The sequence below is a fragment of the Gekko japonicus genome, unplaced genomic scaffold (genome assembly GCF_001447785.1).
Source record: "Gekko japonicus isolate JY-2015 unplaced genomic scaffold, Gekko_japonicus_V1.1 scaffold3179, whole genome shotgun sequence".
In the NCBI taxonomy this organism is placed as follows: domain Eukaryota; kingdom Metazoa; phylum Chordata; class Lepidosauria; order Squamata; family Gekkonidae; genus Gekko; species Gekko japonicus.
In genome coordinates this window covers 83,149-104,255 of record NW_015177107.1, presented here as the reverse complement: position 1 = coordinate 104,255, position 21,107 = coordinate 83,149, and the positions used below count along the sequence as shown (strand labels likewise).

Sequence of the window (21,107 nt, the reverse complement as noted above, 5' to 3'; positions counted from 1 at the left end):
TGGCTCTTCGGCTTTGAAACGGAGATGAGCACCGCAACCCTAGAGTCGGATTCGACTGGCTTTCGAGCAAGGGAAACCTTTACCTTTACCTTTTAATAAGCTCCTGCAGCTCTTTTTCTATGAAATTACCCCTTCAGAGGAGAATTATGTAAGCTACTTTGAGTCCTCCACTGTGGAGAAAGGCAGGTGTAAATGAAGTAAATAATTTTGCTGAATATGGGGGCAGATAAAAGATTGGTTGGTGGGTAGGTGAGGAGGAGTCAGGGAAGGGGGAGAGGGTATGGGGTCTTTCAGGGAAAGGAAAGAGGAAATAGTGGGGGCCCCCCCCAGAAAATAAGATGCCCTCTGCAAGTCTCTGTGGATCCCCACCTTGCATGTTTTCTAAATAAATTAATTGGGCCCACCGAGTATAACGGTGCTAGTAATATACACTTGGATAGGCAACTGGCAAAAGGTCTACCTTCCTGTTCTACTAAGAAAAAATTAGAATTGGACTGAGAACTTAAACATAATGCTACAAGTGAAGGTCCTCTCATTAAAATAAAAATCCCTGCAAGTAAACCTAGTGCACCAGGGAGGAGAACCTTAGCTGAACTTGCACCCTGTAATTTTTCGTCTTGTTCTTCACTAAATAAAGTACTCTTGCTGAAATCGCTCTTCGTTCTGAGTACTTTTCACTTTCTAAATAAATTAATTGGGTCCACCGAGTATAACGGTGCTAGTAATATACACTTGGATAGGCAACTGGCAAAAGGTCTACCTTCCTGTTCTACTAAGAAAAAATTAGAATTGGACTGAGAACTTAAACATAATGCTACAAGTGAAGGTCCTCTCATTAAAATAAAAATCCCTGCAAGTAAACCTAGTGCACCAGGGAGGAGAACCTTAGCTGAACTTGCACCCTGTAATTTGCTAAATTTTCTACATGCATGCAGGGTGTTTTGTTGTTGTTGCTCAGGGGAGCATACAGAAATGTGATTCTCCCCCCCCCCCCCCCAGCTGCATTTGAAGTGGCACAATCCATTTTAGCCCCTCAGGCTTTAACACCTAAATCCAAAGGGCCTGAAAAGAATGGGAGAAGAGGGAACATCTGGGTGTGGCAGGGAGTGAACTATTTGGTTCTTCGTGACAAAAGTCCTGGCATAAACTGAAGGCCCTGGCAGCTCTAGTAACACCAAAGGCTGCATTAGGTTTCCAGTCGCTTTCTTTCTAAACTTCACCATGTCATAGCTAGCTTGATGGACTTCTCTATTTTACTGCAAAAACTGAAAATGTTTCAAGGAGAAGATAAGTTTCCCATCTGTGAATGAATCATTTTTTTATCCCTTCCAAGATCATGAATGGAATTGTATCTGCCATTCTTTTTGAAAACAAAACAAAACTGTTTATAAGAATAGCACCGCTTTTCCAAATAAAAAGAAGGGAGGGGAACTTCTTGCTATTTCTGAGTACCATTCAGGCATCTCTGAGAAGCCCAGGCTGCCTGTTTCATTTCATTGGACTTGAGTAAGGGAGTTTGATAGATCAGAATGTCAGATAAGAGCTTTCTTTCTGGACAGGAAGGGGCTGTTTTCCTGATGGCTTTGGCAGTGGCCTCCATTTAGCTGCTTCTGGAGTGGATAATGGCTTGTGGAAAGCAGGGAGGGCTCTCATTTTAAACAATACCCATGGAAATAGCTTTCAGGTTTTGCATCAGCCCTGTTTGGGAGCAAAGAGCTAAGCAATTGTGGTTCCTTGTCGAAAGCTATTTGATGAGAGATGCAGTTTTCCAAACATGGCCTAGTTCTAAAACCCTGCAACAACAGAAAGCAGAGAATATAAACTAGATGGCTTTCCCCAGCCCTGCTGCTTGAGTTCTCTTTACCTGGGAGATGCCAGAGATTAAATCTGGGGCACCATCTATGCAAAAAAAACCCAAAACAAAACATGTACTTTTAACTGCTGAGATGTGGTCCCTTTTTCTTGGTATGGAATTAAACATGATCACATCACCAGCTATGCCAACACTATATTACAAACCTGGATGTTAAACCTGCATGGAGGGTTTCCATTTGTCCATTTATGGTGGGAGACCTCCAGGTGAGTTGCAGCTTCTCCCGGCCTGTGCTTAGCAGGTGGAATCAGCAGGTGGAAACTGGGGCCAAGGGGGGGGGGGGCATGATAATCCTGGGGAGAAAGATTAAAAAGAAAAGCAATAATAATTATAATAATAAGAGTTGGGTTTTATACGCTGTGTTTCTCTACCTCAAGAAGTCTCAAAGCGGCTTATAATCTTCCTTTCCCTTCCTCTCCCCACAACAGGCACCTTGTGATGTAGGTGGGGTTGAGAGAGTCGTGAGTGGCCTAAAGTCTCCCAGCAAGTTTCCTGTGGAGGATTGGGGAATAAAGCCCAGTTCTCCACAGTAGAGTCCGCCAGTCTTAACCACTACACCACGCTGGCTCTCAGAATTATGAAAAGAAGAAATATGGGGAGAGGGATCTAGGAGAAAGGGAGGTGCCCCCCACAGGTCTTTCAGGTTACCTACCATTTAATTGAGTCAGCACCGTACAACTGGGCCTTAGTTTTCCTGGGTAGAGACTGCTGGAGGAAGGAAGGAGGGGAAGGCGAAGACAAGGGGACAGATAATGAGGCAGCCTTATGACTATACTCTGCTCCAGTCAGGCAATGCCATAAACGTATTAAGTAATTGATGCCAGTTGGCCATGAGACTTCCTGGGGGAAGAGACAAGAATTTGCTCTGAATTTGGTATTCAGAGCAAGATTGACGTCTGGGTTTTGCTTTTAGCCATCAGGAGATCCACTTAAAGTTCTGGCTTCCTGTTTCTCCCACTGACCTTGGATACTGGTATTGGAATGCCTGATGAGCATTCAGCGTAGTTTTGGCAGTCGATCAAATAGCAGTCCTTCCCACCTGCATCTTTGGGTATGAATTAAAAGAGTTCGTTAGGCTCTTGAAGGAAATTTGGCTTCTCTCCCCCTCCCCGCCCCCCATTTCACTTTAGCATGGCACCTGAATCCCGAATAGTATAGCACGGACAATGTTAGCTATATTATTTCCTGTCTGTATGAATCTATCATTTCCTCTCGTGTGTGGTGTTCAGGAGACCAAAAAGAATGAACATTATACAAGTCATTGACTTTGAGGCATGGATCTTGTTGGTTTAAGACTTTCATTGCAGAAAGCTGTATGCCTGTGGACTGCTCTTTGCTAAAACATCTGGGGGGGGGAGCCTTTTGTTTTTAAAAGGTTTTCATTTTCCTTGCAGTATTTCCCTGCTGTGGCTGAAGCGTGATGGCTGTAAACGGGCCGAACATCTGTTTCTGGGTTCAAAATTTGCTGAAAGCTTGAATTTTGACAACCGAATTGGGAGGACAAAACATTTTCACACCCTGCCTTTATTAAAAGAGTCCTAATCTGTAGGCGGGAGTCCATTCTTGTTTCTGTGTATGGTCTCCATGCCCACGCTACGCCACGAGAAACTGCACACACGATTGTGTATTAGTGGAGAGAAGCAGATGGTGTGGGTGACAGCCATGTGCAATTTAGTGTAGAATTCTTCTCATTTTAGAATCCTACCAGAAGGCCGCCACTAGCCTAGACGTCTTCGGCACTGCTTATCTTGTCAGTAAATATTTAATAACATAGTTTCTTGCTAGCACAACCCACATAATTTCTGTTTTCCAAATGAAGCCTATTTTCCTTGGTGTTGGGAGTGTGTGGGAAGTGAAGAGATGCTTTGGGGCCTGGAGAGCTGGTTCACAGCACTTTGCCAACTGTTCTAGCAGCTGAGCAAGGTTTCCAGCCTCCCACCCAACTCATCCGTCCCAGACTTTTTGGAAAGAGCTGATTTGTGAATTCAGAGCAGCATAAATCATTTGATTACAACTCTTTGGGGTCTGTTTGTTAAAGTCAGCTGCTTATACATAGGGTTATTCGTAGGGCTGACCACATTATATAAGGGGAAAGGGACTGCGGATTATACCATTCTACATGGGATGTATTATTAATTTGCTGCATGTATTAACTTGTTGTTTTGTTCTTTTTACTGATGTAACAGTATTTTTCTCACCCTCTGTCTCATGTCTGATATGTTTATTCAGATTTCAGTAGTCCTAGTACATTGTTCATTCAGTGTCTCTACGTATTGATTGTATTGACCCTACACTGTACATATGAGTATGGACTATTCTTGATTTAGAGTTTGTAATCCCCTTTGAGTCTCAGTGAGAAATGTGGACTATAAATATCGTGATTAAATGGGAGGGGCCATAGCTCAGTGATGGGGGCATCCGCTTTGCATATAGGAAGTCCCAGGTTTAATTCCTGGAATCTCCAGTTAACAGGATTAGGTAGTAGATGCTGTGAAAGACTACAGCCCAAGATGCTGGAAAGCCTCTCCTGGTAGTGTCGGCAATACATACCTTTATAGACCAATTTAATTAATTCATGATGGGGGTGCATGTGTGTGTCAGAAAGCCACTCTCAGATCAGCTAGCCTCTGATCTCTAACTTTGCTATGTCTAAGCCAGGTGCAGTGATGGGGGAGGGGGGAATCAGAGGGCCTGTGTCTCAACAAGGCTTAAATGCAGCCAAGTTAAGGATCTCCAACTTAGCTACACCCCAGCTACCCTGAGATGCAGCACTTTTGGGTGATGAGGATGGATTAGAAGCAGACTCTGAGCTGATCCGCTGATCAGCTGGGAGTCAGTTTGTGGCACCCGCTCCCCAAAATTTGGAATGTCCCATCAGCAGGCTGGTAGGCAGCAAAGTTTCCAGGGCTGGGAGATTAGAAGCCCATTCTCAGCTGATGGGCTGACTCATTGCTGTCTCATAGCAAGGCTGCAACCTAGCAAAAATTCCCAGGAGGGAGGCTAGCAGCTGTCTCCCAGCTGATCCCCTGACCGTCTGCGAATTGGCTTCTGAACAACCCTGTCCAGCATCTGTTCACATTGTTCAGCCTGAGCTGAACTTCACTGTGAAGTTCATAGTTGGGAGTGCTTTGTAAGAGCCTGCTGGAAGCATCTGTTTGGAAACAACTGCCTCGGTCTTAAGAGAATGCTCAGCTTGGGATCTCTTAACATTTTGTTGTACTTCCAACATCTTGTGATTTAGACCCAGCCCCCTCCCTCAGCAGCCACTCTGTTGTGATGCCCACCTTGTGTTCTCAAAACTGCCTACAGATTTGACAAGTTTAGGGACCCCCGCCCTTTCCTTGTCTGCTGATATTTCCCCTGGAAATCCACCCAAGCCATTTTAGTCCTCCTCCTCCTCCTCACTCACGCACTCAGCGGGTTTTGAGATGTGGAATTACCCTAATTTTGGAGAGGGGGGGTATTTGTAAAGCAGAAGTGCTGGGTTTGAGAACACATAATGTCAAGGTATATGTAGCTCTGCCCTTTTGTATTTGCTCTAAGACCGATTCCCTAATGTGCTGCTGGTCCCTTTGGGATGGCTGATAGTCATTAACTGAGGGAGGTTTTGGAGAGGATGAGGTATTTGAGGACTGCATCAGACAGACGTCCTCTGGAACAGATAATAGAGAAAACATGGTTCCTTTTGGGTTTCATTTCATCAAAATTGGTGGAGATCTTTGCAGGATGAGGTTCCTATTGGCGGCTTTCTGAGATTGTCCAGGAAGAGGGATTTCATTAATGCTTGTTTTCCCTTCAGTAACATGGACCTGTTGAGTTCTGGCCCTTTGTCTTGGTAGTTGGGATCAGTGCTCCCTCTAAGCTGTGGAGTCTTGTGAGCAAAAATTCTACTTTGTGAGCTACTGGCATTAAAGTTTTTTGGTTTTTTTGACCCCACTGGGATATGCAATAGGGAGTAAGTATTGTAGTCATTTATGTATCCTGTGAGATGTGCATTTTTGCCTAAACTGTTTTAACTGTTGACTTTTACTGCACTTGTGCCTTAATTGTTTTAACTTCTTGTATTTTTACTGCACTTTTGTGCCTGTGTAAGCTGCCCTGAGCCCGCTTGCGAGGAGGGTGGGGTATAAATAAAATAATTAAATAAATAAATAAATAAAGTTGTAAGTGAGCGATCTGGCTACTGCATAAATGAGTTTGCTCTGGAGCCATCCTTCCTGAGCTAAGACAAAAAATGTGTGAGCTGGGGACTAAAAAACCGTGAGCTAGCTCACACTAACTCAGCTTAGAGGGAACACTGGTTGGGATCTGCAGTGTTCAAGTGGCACATGGGAGATGTTCCAGGGCAAACCAATCACCCTCCCCCCATATGTATGTACCTTAGCACATTCCAAGAAACCTGCAATCTGGGCTACATAACTAAGCCCTGCTCTGAAATGGCTGCACATCTGGACTGCAGTAATCTGGAGCACTAAAAATAGCCTTGCCTAAAAATGCTGACCACCTGGGCATAACCTGTGTGCCTGGCTACAATGCTAGTTTGTTTCAAAATACCTTACACAGAAGAATTTGTCTAATTTGATTTTAAATGCTGGAAAGCTTAAAGACGCAGAATAAAATTTGGGGGAGAGAATCTTTTCCAGACGGCACAGGGTACAGGAAATTACCACTGGTGCAGTCTGTGTGTGTGTGTGTGGGGGGGGTTACTAATAAAGCCTCCTCTCTGGAACTCATGAGTATGTTTTCTAGGAAAGGAAGGGAGAAGATTAAATCCCATGAAGTCATATTTCACAGTTGGTGCATCTGGCATTGTAAGAATGGAAGAAGCTGCCTATGAGTGGCTGAGGGCTTCTAACTTCGGTCTGCTTTATTTGATCAGCTGATAGAATCAGAGTTGGAAGGGACCTCCAGGGTCATCTAGTCCAACCCCCTGCACAAGGCAGGGAATTCACAAATACCTCCCCCTCCACACCCATAGTGACCCCTGTTCCATGCCCAGAAGATGACAAGAAAACCTCCAGGATCCCCAGCTAAACTGGCTTGGAGAAAAATTGCTTCCTGACGCCAAAGTGGTGAACAGCATTTCCCTGGGCGTGTAAGAAAGAGCCAGGAGAACTAAGCATTGATCCAACCCTTCCTGCCCTCCCTCCCATGATCTGCCTAAGTCATAGAATCAGCATTGCTGTCAGATGGCCATCTAGCCACTGTTTGAAAACCTCCAAACGGTGGAATGCTTGGCATGAGGAGGAAATCTCGCCCCCCCATTCTGTCCAGACACCTTTCTGTGCAAGTATTGCTATATAATATATACATTTCTCATAAGCTTTTCTCCTGTGTTTTATCCAGTCGTTCACCCTCAGGGCATTTGCAAAAGAAAAGGATTTGTGCATCGTGTTGATGAATGGAATCGAGGGGAGAAAAACATACAGTTTGCTCTGTGTGTAGCGCATTTTCTGACCTTGCGTGAAAAAGGTCCCTTTTTTTGGCTGTCTTGTCTTTGTGAACTGTTAGCTGTGAAGAATCTCTGGCTTTAATGTACATTTTGCAGGGAGCCGAAGGAAGAGCAGGTCCGTAGCAAGTCGTAGAGTGTGTATAAAAGGATCACTATTGGAGAGCATTGCCGTCAGTTGGGAATTTATTCAGAAATGTGGAGCCTTGGCTGCAGTCCCTGTGAAATTAGCGAGAGCTTAAACAGCTTTGAAAGTAAGACCACAAATGAAATCAAATACTGGATTTACTGAAATGTTAACCATAGTTCCTACAGACAGAAACTGGCAATAGCTGTTTTTAAAATGCTGTGCAGTTGTTGTTCAGTCGCACAGTCGAGTCCGACTCTTTACGACCCCATGGACCAGATCACGCCAGGCCTTCCGGTCTTCCGCTGTCCTCTGAAGTTTGCTCAACTTCATGTTCGTTGCGTCTATGACACTGTCTAACCATTTCATCCTTTGCCGTCCCCCTCTTCTTTGACCTTCAATCTTTCCCAGCATCAGGGTCTTCTCCAGTGAGTGCTCCCTTCTCATTTGGTAGCCAAAGTATTTGAGCTTCAGTTTCATTATCTGGCCTTCCAGGGAACAGTCAGGGTTGATTTCTTTTAGGATTGACTGATTTGATCTTCTTGCAGTCCAAGGGACTCTCAAGAGTCTTCTCCAGCACCATAGTTCAAAAGGATCTATTCTTCGGCGCTCGGCCTTCCTTATAGTCCAGCTCTCGCAGCCATACATGACTACTGGGAATACCATTGCTTTGACCATGCGGACTTTTGTTGGCAGGGTGATGTCTCTACTTTTTATCATGCTGTTTAGGTTCGCCATCGCTTTCCTCCCAAGGAGCAGGCGTCTTTTAATTTCATGGCTGCAGTCACAGTCTGCGGTGATCTGGGATCCCAGGAACGTGAAGTCTGTCACTACTTCCACGACTTCCCCTTCTATTTGCCAAGGAGTGATGGGGCCGGATGCCATGATCTTAGTTTTTTTGATGTTGAGCTTCAAGCCCACTTTTGCGCTCTCCTCTTTTACTCTGAGCAAGAGGCTCTTTAGATCCTTTTCACTTTCAGCCATTAGAGTGGTATCATCTGCATATCTGAGGTTGTTGATCTTTTCCCCAGCAATCTTAATTCCCGCTTGTGATTCATCCAGGCCAGCATTTCGCATGATGTACTCTGCATATATATTAAATAAGCAAGGTGACAGTATACATCCTTGTCGTACTCCTTTTCCTATGCTGAACCAATCAGTTGTTCCGTATCCGGTTCTAACTGTCGCTTCTTGGCCCTTATACAGGTTTCTCAAGAGACATGTGAGGTGGTCTGGTACTCCCATCTCTTTAAGGACCTGCCATAGTTTGTTGTGATCCACACAGTCAAAGGCTTTAGCATAGTCAATGAAGCAGAAGTAGATATTTTTCTGGTACTCTCTTGCTTTCTCCATAATCCAGCGAATGTTGGCAATATGATCTCTCGTTCCTCTACCTCTTCGAAACCCAGCTTGTACTTCTGGTAGTTCTCTATCCACGTACTGTTGAAGCCTAGCTTGTAGGATCTTGAGCATGACCTTGCTAGCGTGTGATATGAGTGCAATTGTGCGATAGTTTGAACATTCCTTGGCATTGCCCTTCTTTGGGATTGGAATGTATACTGACCTTTTCCAATCCTGTGGCCACTGTTGCGTTTTCCAAATTTGCTGGCAAATTGAGTGCAGCACTTTAACAGCATCATCTTCTAAGACTTTGAATAGCTCAGCTGGAATACCATCACCTCCACTAGCTTTGTTGTTAGTAATGCTTTCTAAGGCCCATTTAACTTCACATTCCAGGATGTCTGGCTCAAGGTCAGTGATTATACCGTCGTGTTTGTCAAGGACATTGAGGTCTTTCTTGTATAGTTCTTCTGTGTATTCTTGCCATCTTTTCCTAATCTCTTCTGCTTCTGTTAGGTCCCTACCGTTTTTGTCCTTTATCATGGCCAGCTTTGCATGGAACGCTCCCTTGATTTCTCCAATTTTCTTGAAGAGATCTCTAGTCCTTCCCATTCTATTGTTTTCTTCTATTACTTTGCACTGTTCATTCAGGAAGGCCTCCTTATCTCTCCTTGCTGTTCTCTGGAAATCTGCGTTCAGTTGGGTAAATCTTTCCTTTTCGCCTTTGCCTTTCGCTTTCCTTCTTTCCTCTGCTATTTGTAAAGCCTCATCAGAAAGCCATTTTGCTTTCTTGCATTTCTTTTTCTTTGGTATGGTGGTGATTGCTGCCTCCTGTACGATGTCACGAACCTCTGTCCATAGTTCTTCAGGCACTCTATCTATCAAATCCAGACCCTTGAATCTATTCTTCACCTCTACTGTATATTCATCAGGGATGCGATCTAGGTCAAACCTGAATGGCCTCGTGGTTTTCCCAATTTTCTTCAGTTTAAGTCTGAATTTTGCAATGAGTAGCTCATGATCTGAACCACAGTCAGCTCCAGGTCTTGTTTTTACTGACTGGATAGAGCTTCTCCATCTTTGACTGCAAATTATATAGTCAATCTGATTTCGGTGTTGCCCATCTGGTGATGTCCATGTGTAGAGTCGCCTCTTAGGTTGTTGGAAAAGGGTGTTCGCTATGACCAGTGTGTTCTCTTGACAAAACTCTGTTAACCTTTGCCCTGCTTCATTTTGCTTTCCAAGGCCAAACTTGTCTGTTATTCCGGTTACCTTTTGACTTCCTACTTTAGCATTCCAGTCCCCTATGATGATGAGGACATCATTTTTTGGTGTTAGTTCTATGAGGTGTTGTAGGTCTTCATAGAACCGGTCCACTTCAGCCTCTTCTGCATCAGTGGTTGGGGCATAGACTTGGATTACTGTGATGTTGAATGGTTTGCCTTGGAATCGGACAGAAATCATTCTGTCATTTTTGAGATTGTATCCCAGTACTGCCTTTTGCACTCTCTTGTTGACTATAAAGGCCACACCATTTTTTCTACGAGATTCCTGGCCACAGTAGTAGATATAATGGTCTTCTGAGTTAAATTCGCCCATTCCTGTCCACTTTAGTTCACTGATTCCTAGGATATCGATGTTCAGTCTTGCCATCTCATTTTTGACCACGTCAAGCTTACCTTGACTGGAGTGGGTTGCCATTTCATTCTCCTGGGGATCACGCTTGGTCTGAGTTCACTGCTGTGGCCTGTCCGTCTTGGGTGGCCCTCCACGGCATAGCCCACAGCCTCATCGAACCACGCAAGCCCCCTCGCCATGACAAGGCAGTGATCCATGAGGGGGCAGTGATCCATGAGGGGGTGCAGTAGGCATGCTGAAATCTCAGTGCAGTCAGAAAGATATAAAGCTGCCAACCTTTGCAAACTTAATTGGGAGTTAGTCCCATTGAATTCAGCTGGGCTTGCTTTGGGTAATGGGTGGTCGCATGTGGCTAGTTTGGTTTACGTTTAGCTTGTGTATTGTAAGAGATGTGGGATTTCTGTCCAGAGAGGGACAAGGCCTCTGTTCAGGCAGTATGTGTGTGTAGCATGTTCCTTCCCTGCTCACCTGCAGAGCTGAGATTGAAGACTTCCCGGTTCAGTCTAACCTTGGTTTGGCGTGAGATCTGAATTTCGGTGCATCGGCAGATTGGTATTTGTTTCTTGCCCACTAATGTTTGTAGGTGTCAGCCCAGTTTTAAAATTGCCCAAACCCAGCCTAAATGAGTGGGCTTTACACAGCCTCCTGAACCTCGTAAAGAAGGTATAACGTCATACTGGTTCAGGAAGCTTGTTCTGTCCCCATTGGGTCTGCTCTGGAAAAGGCCTCTAGGTGACACAGTTTCTTTGAGTGTCAGTACTCCGAGAAGAGCCCCCTCCCCGCAAGTTAAGTCTCCTGCTTATTGCTGGGGGAACCTGGCAACCCTACCCTGAGCGTTAATCAAGGGGTGTTTTATCTCTTCATCATAAGAGTTGCGAGGATAAAATGAAGGAGAAGAGAACAGTGTGTGCGACCCTGATTTCCTGGTAGGAAGGGTAGGATAAAGCTGTACTCAATAATACCCTCTGACAGAGGTTCCTACCAGTAAAAACATTTTTGCAGGCCGCAGCCTGTCAATTTCTGTTGTCTGATTGCACCTCAGATTCCTCTCAGGCCTCTCTTTGTTTATATGAATTGGGCCTCTTGGTTTTTCTTTCTAACGAAGACAAGCTGTCTGGTCTTCTGAGGAGTTTGTTTTGATTTGCTGCAACTCCCATCTGGTACCGGCAACTTTTAACATTGTTGTAAACTTGCAGGGTCTTGAGTTTTATTGGGCCACCTACCCTGCTGTCTTCAGCTATAAAAAGGGTCTTGGTGCAGCAATGATGTCATGCGCTTATTGTAATGTACTCTCCTTTTCAGGAAATCGTAGCTGCCAGATTATCTGTCTTGGCCTCCGTTTTGAACTATGTGAGAGAAATCCTTGCTTTATTAAGCATTTTCTGCGCTCACTGTTTGTTGTGATTGTGCCCCCCCCCCCAGGCTTTTTAGAAAAGGAAGTGACCAAGTTATTAACATGCTGACATGTGAGGAAGCTGGAATGGACGCAAGCTAAAAATCCCCCCTATAAACGTTTGTTTTTCTTTCCCATTCCTTAATTTAAGTAGAGCTGACTGCATTTCCCACCTTCCTTTTAAAGAAGTGCTGTCAGCGAAAGACACATTTTGGAAATATTTTATCCTGTAGTTATGGTGAACAGCTAAACATTTTCCAGCATCTATTCTTGAGGTGATAGAATGTTGAAGCCAGACAAGAACAAACATACCGAGGTCCAGCTCTGTGGTGTGAGAAGTGAATTCCAGCCTGCATTCTTGAGGAACTGGGGGCTGGGGGGGCTGAATTTCAGCAGGGAGAAGTATTGTTCTGCTGAGGAGGTGAGCGTATGATGCACATATTTATATTTGGCCTGACAGAGTGTGCTTGCACACGAAAGCTCACACCTTGAATAAAACTTTGTTGGTCTTAAAGGTGCCTCTGGACTCTTAACTTTCTTCTGTTGCTTCAGACCAACAAGGCTGCCCATAGAAGCTTCATCCTGCTTGTCAGTGACATGTGTCAAAGTTGCATGCCCTTCTTTCCTTTATGCCAGGGGAAAGCTCTAAGGCCAGGGTACAAACAGTCCCACTCACTTGAGTGGGTCCCAAGGCTTAGGGGCTTCTGTGCAAATATCTCTCCTCCTGTATGATCTGGCCTCTCTCTCCTCCTCTTGTTGATTGAAAGTACGTAATTTCACAAATGGGGATTTCACATGGAAGGCCTGGTTCATGTAATGTATTATTAGCATCATTGGAAGGAAGAGGTGTTCCACGATGAGAGGACATGAAGGAGGTGGTGGTGTGGGCTGTGTGTGTGTGTCTAAAGTGCCGTCAAGTCGCAGCTGATTTATGGCCGACGTGAGAGCAAGAGACAAACAAAGGTGGCTTTGCCATTGCCTGGCTCTGCACAGCAAACCAGGACTTCTTTGTGTTGGAATATACAAGGTCTGTAGTGAAGAAGATCAGAAGCAGTTTATAGGGGGCATCTGAAGGACTGCTAGTTAGCATAGCTAGATTAGGGATTTCTTAATCTAGTTGACTGGCTCCTTGGAGACTTGGCTCTTTGGAGACTTCCTGCTCCAACAGAGCCCTCCCCCTTTCATTCCTGTTTCTCACAGCAGTTAGTTAAGCCTCTCACCTTCTCCTCTGTTCTATCGGAGTTTACTCTCCTTTAATAAACTGAGTTAATTTCCTTAAACAGTTGGTGCTCTGCTCCTTTGCATATTTAAACTCTGCCAACTCTGTGGAGGTCTCCCATCCAAGTACTAACCAGGGTTAGACGCTGCTTAATTTACGAAATCTGATGAGATTGGGCTAGCCTCCAGGTCAGGGCGACTGGGGCTGTAGGCTTCCATATTTGCAAGGAGGAAAGTCAGTCTGCATAGGAGCCTTTGGGAGCAAAAGTGGCATCTGCCTGATGCATTCACTGGCGTTCCCAGAAACCCCAGGAGCAGTCTGATTGTTCCATTAGAGATTAAGAAATTATAGTTAGGGTTGAAATGTGACTAGTTCTGGTTCCTAAATGATAGCTACTGGTATTTATGGGGAGGTTGGTCCTGTTCTGTGTGTATCTCTGTGTGTGTGTGTTTGCATATGAAGGTGACTTTGGGGGAAGGGCTGTGTCTCATTGGAAGAGCCTCTGCTTTGCATTCGGAAGTCCCCAATTTCTATCACTGTCATCTCCAGTTATAAAGGACCAGAGAGTATGTGATATGAAACTGACCCAGAAGCTCCAACTGATCCAGAACGCAGTGGCGCGAGTTCTGACGGGAATGTCACGGACAGCACATATACATTCAGTGCTGTGCCAGATACACTGGCTCCCAGTGGAATACCAAGTCAAGTTTAAGGTTTTGGTACTGACTTTAGGGGTGTGCATTCGGCTATAGCAGAACTGAAAAATACCCCCAAAATAGACCTTGTCGGTATTTTTTGGGTATCACATAAGCCGAATACACAGTTCTGTATTCGGCTACCAGTATAGCTGAACCCAAAAAAGCCATAATTATCTGGCTTTTTGGGGGGTTCATTTTGCTATACGAAAAAGGTCTCATTAAACCTAACAGCCAGCTCAGCCGCCAGTCAGCTGTTGGGTTTAAATGCCTTTGTTTCCCTCCACGATGTCGGGGAGGGAAACAAAGGCATTGTAAACATGCCTAGGTTCTCTGCCTGCCCTTTTCCAACTACAGTCTGTCAGATAGAGAAGGGAAGGCAGAGAGCCAAGCTTTCCCTTGTCAATTTCACTTCCAGCTCACTGGCAGGGAGTGAAATTGACAGGGAAATCTGTAGGGTCTACCAGAGGGAAAGAAGGCATTCTAACATGCCTCTTTTCCCTCGGGTGGTGTAAACTGGACCCGAATATATTCGACAATACCGAATATAGCCCCAATCCGAATACCTTACTGCTATTTTACTGGGGAAATTCGGCATTTATGGATATTTTTTGGGTCTGATTTACCTGAACCTGAAAAATACTGGCTTCCCCCCCCCTTTGCTCACCCCTAATTGACTTACAAGGCCTTGAGCGGTCAGGGACCGAAGTATCTACAGGACCGTCTCCTGTGTTATGTCCTTGGGAGAGCGTTATGGATTTCAGATAACATCTTGCCAGTCTGAGTAGAAAAGAGTAGCCTTGGTGATTCAGTGTAAGGCAGCTTCATGTGTGTTCACTATGCCTTCTTCCACATGGAGAAGAAGAGATTGGATTTATATTCCACCCTTCACTAGGAGTCTCCGAGTGGCTTACAAACTCCTTTCCCTTCCCCTACCCACAACAGACACCCTTTGAGGTAGGTGGGGCTGAGAGAGCTCTTTCAAGAACTGCTTTGACAGAGCTATGGCTTGCCCAAGGTCATCCAGCAGCTGCAAGTGGAGAAGTGGGGAATCAAACTCAGTTCTCCCAGATTAGAGTCCGCGCACTTAACCACTACATCAAACTGGCTCTGTTTTTTCTCCACCATGGCTTTTCAAATTGTATTCTCTCTTTGACACTGACCTCTTATCATATGCTTTTTTCTCTGTTCTTTGCATATTCTTTCCCAAACTTGGATGGGTTCTGTCTTTCCAGAAAGAATGTAACCCAGTTACATTAGCGAACCATCTGGACAGGAAGGTGTGGATTTTGAAGGGTGCCACTGATACAAGTACCCTTTTCTTTCCATCAGTCCCTTGCATGCTCCATTTTCTCTGCTGTACCACTAGAGCACTTTATTTATTTATTTATTTATTTATTTGTATTTATACCCCGCCCTCCCCAGTGGGCTCAGGGCAGCTTACAGGGGCAAGGAAACCTTGCCATAATAAAAACATGGAACTTTGGGGAAGGGAGACTTCCCCCCCAGACTGATAATTGCCATTGGTCTATAGCACAATAGCATTCTAACAAAATAGCCCCATGAGCCTCTGAATTCCCAGCTTTCATTAAAAGTGTGTTTGTGTGTGTGTGTGTGGGGGTGAAGTAAGTATCTAGCCTTTTTTGTTGACATAGGGGGAAATTCCCCCATTGCCTTTTCCCCTATATTTCCACAATGAAATTAACTAGACATTTAATTTAAAAACAATAACCAGAAGCTGGGAATTAAGAAGAACTGGTGGCGGTTGAGCACTATAACATTGCTGTGCTATAGCACAATAGCAACTTTTTTTTTAAGCCTTCTGCTGCTTAGGGAATGACAATGCTGGGAAAACTGTGATGGATGCAGTTGCACATAAAACTGCCATGCGGATGTTCCATTGCCAGTACAAAATTCTTTGCAATCGTGGTGCTGATGACAGGGAAGAAGGGAATTCTCGCCATGTGGATTAGGGTTCCCAAGTACTTACCGCGATCCGGCAGGGGAAACATGCTCCCCGGCTGGACCATTCCTCCCTGTAACACAGCATGCTGTCGCCAGGAAGTGACACTGGGCGACGCTCTGGCAGTGGGGCTGAAAACTCAATGGTACCATCGAGTTTCGAGCCCCATTGCCAGAGCGTCACCCAGTGTCACTTCCTGGTGACGGCATGGTGCGGCACGTCTGTTGTCCCCGCAGGAATGATCCTGTGAAGACGTCTGTGTCCCCCGCCGAATCACGGTAAGAACTTGGGAAGCCTGATGTGGATGCAGCTTACAAACCTGCTGTTTAGTGAAACCAGAATAAGGAAAGTTGGCTTTGTTCTGGAACAGTTAGCTTTCTTCTTTTCAACTTTTAATGGGCTTTGTTGATAAAGAGGTTTTTTCCCCCAGGCGGCTCTTTCTGCCGGCCCATTGGGTAAGCAGACAAACAGGGGAGGTAGGTTAGGGCCTGCTCTCAGGTTAATTAAACTGGCCTGCACTTTCCCTCCAGGGACTTCACATCACAGCCAAGGTGAAATACCGAAGGCCACTTGGAGTTGGCTTTTTAAAGAGGAGAATTGTAGTCAGACCAAAATCAGTAAGGGCTCAGGAAACTCTGTGCCTTTGCAGCATTAGCCTCCTTTTTAGACTTGCTTGACATTTAACTTGGACACCGGGATCAGCTGCTGACATTTATGAATAAATAGATGTAAAGGGCTTGAGGTAATGCTGCATTTTTAAATTACATTTCTTGACATGACGTTCACAAGAATGTTTTAATTAGACAATGTGCTTTCTGGAATGCATCCAGACCTTCCGTGTTCTCTTTGATGGTTAAATTTTAATCCAGCCTCATGTGGGTTTTGTCTTTATACTTTTGCTAGTACAGAGGGCTTTTCTTCACATTATAAGGCCTGCTTGGTTGTTTTTTGTCTGCCACAAAAATGTAGATAAAAAAATCTGCTTTTGACTTTTTCCTCCTTTTCAAACTGGGAAATAGAGTAACCTCTCTCTTTAAAAAGATAGAAGATCTAAGTCCGCCTTGAACCACCGGGTCAGTTGGCTGGGTGTGATACCTGCAAATCACATCTCTACTTTTTGCCTCAGAATAGCACAGTCTGGCTGCCTTTTTATTTCAACTGTCCTGTGGATTTAAGTTCCCATTTAAATCCATTAAATCCAGTGGATTTAAATTTATGCTGCTGAATTTTAATCCCAGTTGATATGGACGTCTTCCTCTATTTCCTTGTCACCATGGAGAGCATTTCTTCACGTTTAAACATTATAAGGCCTGCTTGGTTGTTTTTTGTCTGCCACAAAAATGTAGATAAAAAAATCTGCTTTTGACTTTTTCCTCCTTTTCAAACTGGGAAATAGAGTAACCTCTCTCTTTAAAAAGATAGAAGATCTAAGTCCGCCTTGAACCACCGGGTCAGTTGGCTGGGTGTGATACCTGCAAATCACATCTCTACTTTTTGCCTCAGAATAGCACAGTCTGGCTGCCTTTTTATTTCAACTGTCCTGTGGATTTAAGTTCCCATTTAAGTCCATTAAGTCCAGTGGATTTAAATTTATGCTGCTGAACTTTAATCCCAGTTGATATGGACGTTTTCCTCTCTTTCCTTGTCACCATGGAGAGCTTTTCTTCACGTTTAAGTTGGAACAGAAACACAATTAAAAATAAGTCTTGCCTATGTATTTATTTATTCAAAAGACAATTTCTGTGCTGTCTTTTCCTTCAAACAGGGCTCCCTAGGTGGTGAATATCAAAGCATTAAGACAGTATTTAAAATAAAGTTTATATAAAACAAACTATTCAGTAAGAACATTTAGAGGTACATTAACACAACCAGTGAGGAGGGCCAATAACAGTAATGGGGAATATGTCAAACAAAACAAAAAGTCTTCACCTGCTGGTGTAAGACACTGACGGAGGGAGACAGAGGAATCTCCCTGCGGAGGGAGTTTCCATAGTTTTGGTGCCACGACCGAGAAGGCCCTTTCTTGGGTTGCTTCCCCTCTAGCCTCAGATAGTGGGGCACCTGAAGCAGGGCCTCTGAGGATCCTGCACTGAGGCAGCGTTAGGCTGGTCCTGCATTGAGCAGGGGGTTGGACTAGATGGCCTGTATGGCCCCTTCCAACTCTATGATTCTATGACTGGAGAGGATGTGTAGGTTCCTATGAGAGAAGGCTGTCTTTAAGTTATGCCAGCCCAAAGAAGAAGAGACTGGATTTATACCCTGCCCTTCACTACCCAGAGGAGTCTCAGAGCAGTTTACAATCCCTTTCCCTTCCCCTCCCTGCAACAGACACCCTGTGAGGTAGGTGGGGCTGAGAGAGCTCTGAGAGAACTGCCCTTGAGAGAATAGCTCTGAAAGAATTGTGACTGACCCAAGGCACACCAGCAGCTGCATGTGTAGGAGTGGGGAATCAAACCCAGTTCTCCCATACTAGAGTCTGCACTCCTAACCACTACACCAAACTGACACTGTATATGGCTTTAAAGGATAATACCAGTGCCTGGAATTGGGCCCAGAAGCAAATGGGGAAGCATATGTGATGGCCATGTTCCAAAATGCCAGTCTTCTGGAGTAGGGCTGCAAGAAAATTTCAGTGTAGGCAGGCAGAAAAATTATGTATACTTCTGTTTCTGTTCTTCCAAAGGGAACGGTAATCCAGATCCATAGAAATGTGAGCATACTGTTCACCTTCTGACAGCAGTAGCCTAACATTGCTTGGAACACATCTAGGTTAGATTATTGCAACAGCATTCTCTGTGTAGTTACCTTTCAAAAATGGCTCAAAGCTTCCGTTGGCAGGAAGATTTCTTGCTGGTATGAGCAGGGTTCCCTCTAAGCTGAGTTAGTGTGAGCTAGCTCACAGGTTTTTTTAGCCTCCGGCTCACACATTTTTGTCTTAGCTCAGGAAGGATGGCTCCAGAGCAAACCAATTTATGCAAGTAGCCAAATCGCTCACTCACAGCTAAAATGCCAGTAGCTCACAAAGTAGAATTTTTGCTCACAAGGCTCCACAGCTTAGAGGGGGCATTGGGTATGAGTTATAGGTAACTCAAGAGAGGGACCTTGCAGGGATTAAGAAGGGAAATTTCACCCCACCCCTTCCTTGTTCAGGTTCTTCTTGACCTTCTACCTGCTGGCCCTTTTCTTCTCTCCTCCACCCACTGTTTTGTCAGTACTTCAGTGAACCCATTGCAGAAAGTGGAAGTGTTCTTCCATTCAGAATAAAGAGAGCAAGCTTGTTCTCATTCTGATTTGGCTTGATTGGTGTTCTCACATAGCCAAAGCTGATTGGCTGCGTTGTGCCATGACATCATCACGATGGCTGTATGTTGCCTGATTGGAAGGATCGCATAGCCAGGATGACCAACTCTTGATTCAAATGGAACCAAAATGGCTGCTGAAAGGGGCAGCAAACAAAAGTGAAATAGTATTTAAAATATGTCTTTTAAATGTTTTGGGCTTTTCTTTTTTGCTTTTTTTTTTGCTTGGAAGGTGTTTGCCTGTGAAGTTTAGGCTCAGCTGTAGTTTGAGGGAGGCTAACATTGCGAACAAAACTTTTATAATATATATTCATTGTAATTTTCCATATATCTGTTGAGACAACTTATTAGAATTGTTTACTTGGAGTTGTAATATAGAAGCTGAAAATCAGGAAGTGAAAAGAATAGGCTGTGCGGGGAAGTTCCAGGCCACAGTGAAGTAGACATTTGACTTGTTCTGTTCTTGCCAATCAGGGGGTTCTTCCAGTTTCAAAGTGCTGGTCTGTGTATCAAGCTAACTGTTTGAAATAGGATGCCCATCTCCTTTTACCCCAGAGCCCATAAATTGCCTTCTATTACTATTTTGATAGATTTTTTTTTGACATTTCAGGTACCTGACTGCAAGTAACAAACAGAAGTTCTTGTATACCACCAGACCGTTTTTAAAGAGGGCTGCCTTGGTACTTACCTATGTAAGTATTAATTTTTGAAATCTATTTGTATTCACTTTCGAGGGTCCCCCCATGTTTCCTATTCCATTAGCAGTCTCCTTATAAGATCATCAAGAGTAAGCTAATATAGTCAGTATTTTACTCTCTGAATTCATAAAAATGACCATAGAATTGGTATGCTGAGCTGTTATGTCTCAAGAGGAGTTGCGAGGATTGTGTTGATGGCAAGGACACTGTTGTAGTCGATTGTCAGTTTCTGGTAACTGGAGGAATACCATCTCTAGAACTGGAAGTTATGAGATGTAACTAAGGCACCCCGGTCACCCAACCATTATCGCCAGATGTGGTCAGGTGAGGCTATACTTTAGATAGAGTGCATTTTCAGTTCTTGTATTGTGCAGAATTTGGAACTGAGCACAGAATTAAGTATCCTGACCACCTGAATGGTCTTTCCCCCCCTCCTTTTTCAAAAAAGCAACAACAACAAATTTCTAATCACTAAGAGGGCTTGACGATGTGGGACCAACAACTGATAAAGTCTCAGAAGTGGTCAAGTGACAGTGTAGAGCAGTAACTGCCTGGAAAGAATTCACTGTTGTATGTACTCCAATGTGGACAGGCAAGAGAGAACTCTAGAATCTAGAAAATCTTGGGCTAGATTTTCTCCCTCTCCCTTCTGTCTGTGAATGTTCAGTGAGGTCATCGTTAAACGCCTGCCACTGAATTTAGCCATGTGGAATCCTATGCGAGTTTAGGCCATTTTGGAAATGGCATGATGGAGTGCTGCATGATAATCCTCGATCTGTGGTGGACATGAATGACGAGTCTTCTTGAACTCACCTGTTCTTATCTCCTTGTGTGTGGCACGTGACCAGAGGTTTCCTTGTTTGGGAAGCCTTCAACCAAACCAAAGTTTGACATGATGTCTGAATGCAGATGCTGGACAAACTGGTGGTTGGTTCCACCTTACAAACTGGGAGTGTATCGTGAGATTCAGTTCAGTCCAATTTGTTCAGGCACCTGCATTTGGGGATTCTGACACATTGGAGCCTGATTCAACACTTCCTCAAACCGGGAAGCTTTCTGATGTGCTGTATGCACAATGGGGGAGAAGAGAGGGGAGCATGTCTATACGATAACAAGCCGCTTTCAGGTCCTTCACAGATAAGCACAGGTTTTCATAACGTGTGAATGTGGCTTAAGGCTCTATAGTGTCTTGGAGCATTACTTAGTCTGTATGTGACTGTCCTGGGATAATGCATGAATACTACCAAAGGTGAATACTTCTGGAGTGAGAAAAATGTAGTCAGAAGCTGTGCTCATACACAGGTCTGCAGCATGTTCTAACAAATTGTGCACCCCTCTGTGATGACCCCAACATCTCTTCTTCTTCTTCTTCCCCAAAGGTGATCTTACTTTTGTATTTTCGTCTCTGGATA

At 44.4% G+C, this 21,107-nt stretch overlaps 1 protein-coding gene across 1 annotated transcript in view; it reads left to right on the top strand.

Annotated features, from left to right (window-relative positions):
* Positions 1 to 19,707, top strand: part of LOC107124792 (transmembrane and TPR repeat-containing protein 1-like) — an 87,035-nt gene extending 67,328 nt beyond the window's left edge. The window contains exon 6 of the mRNA XM_015428302.1: positions 19,608 to 19,707. Within this exon, the coding sequence (XP_015283788.1) occupies positions 19,608 to 19,707 (100 nt within the window). The remainder of the gene's footprint in view (positions 1 to 19,607) is intronic.
* Positions 19,708 to 21,107: the final 1,400 nt, after the last annotated feature.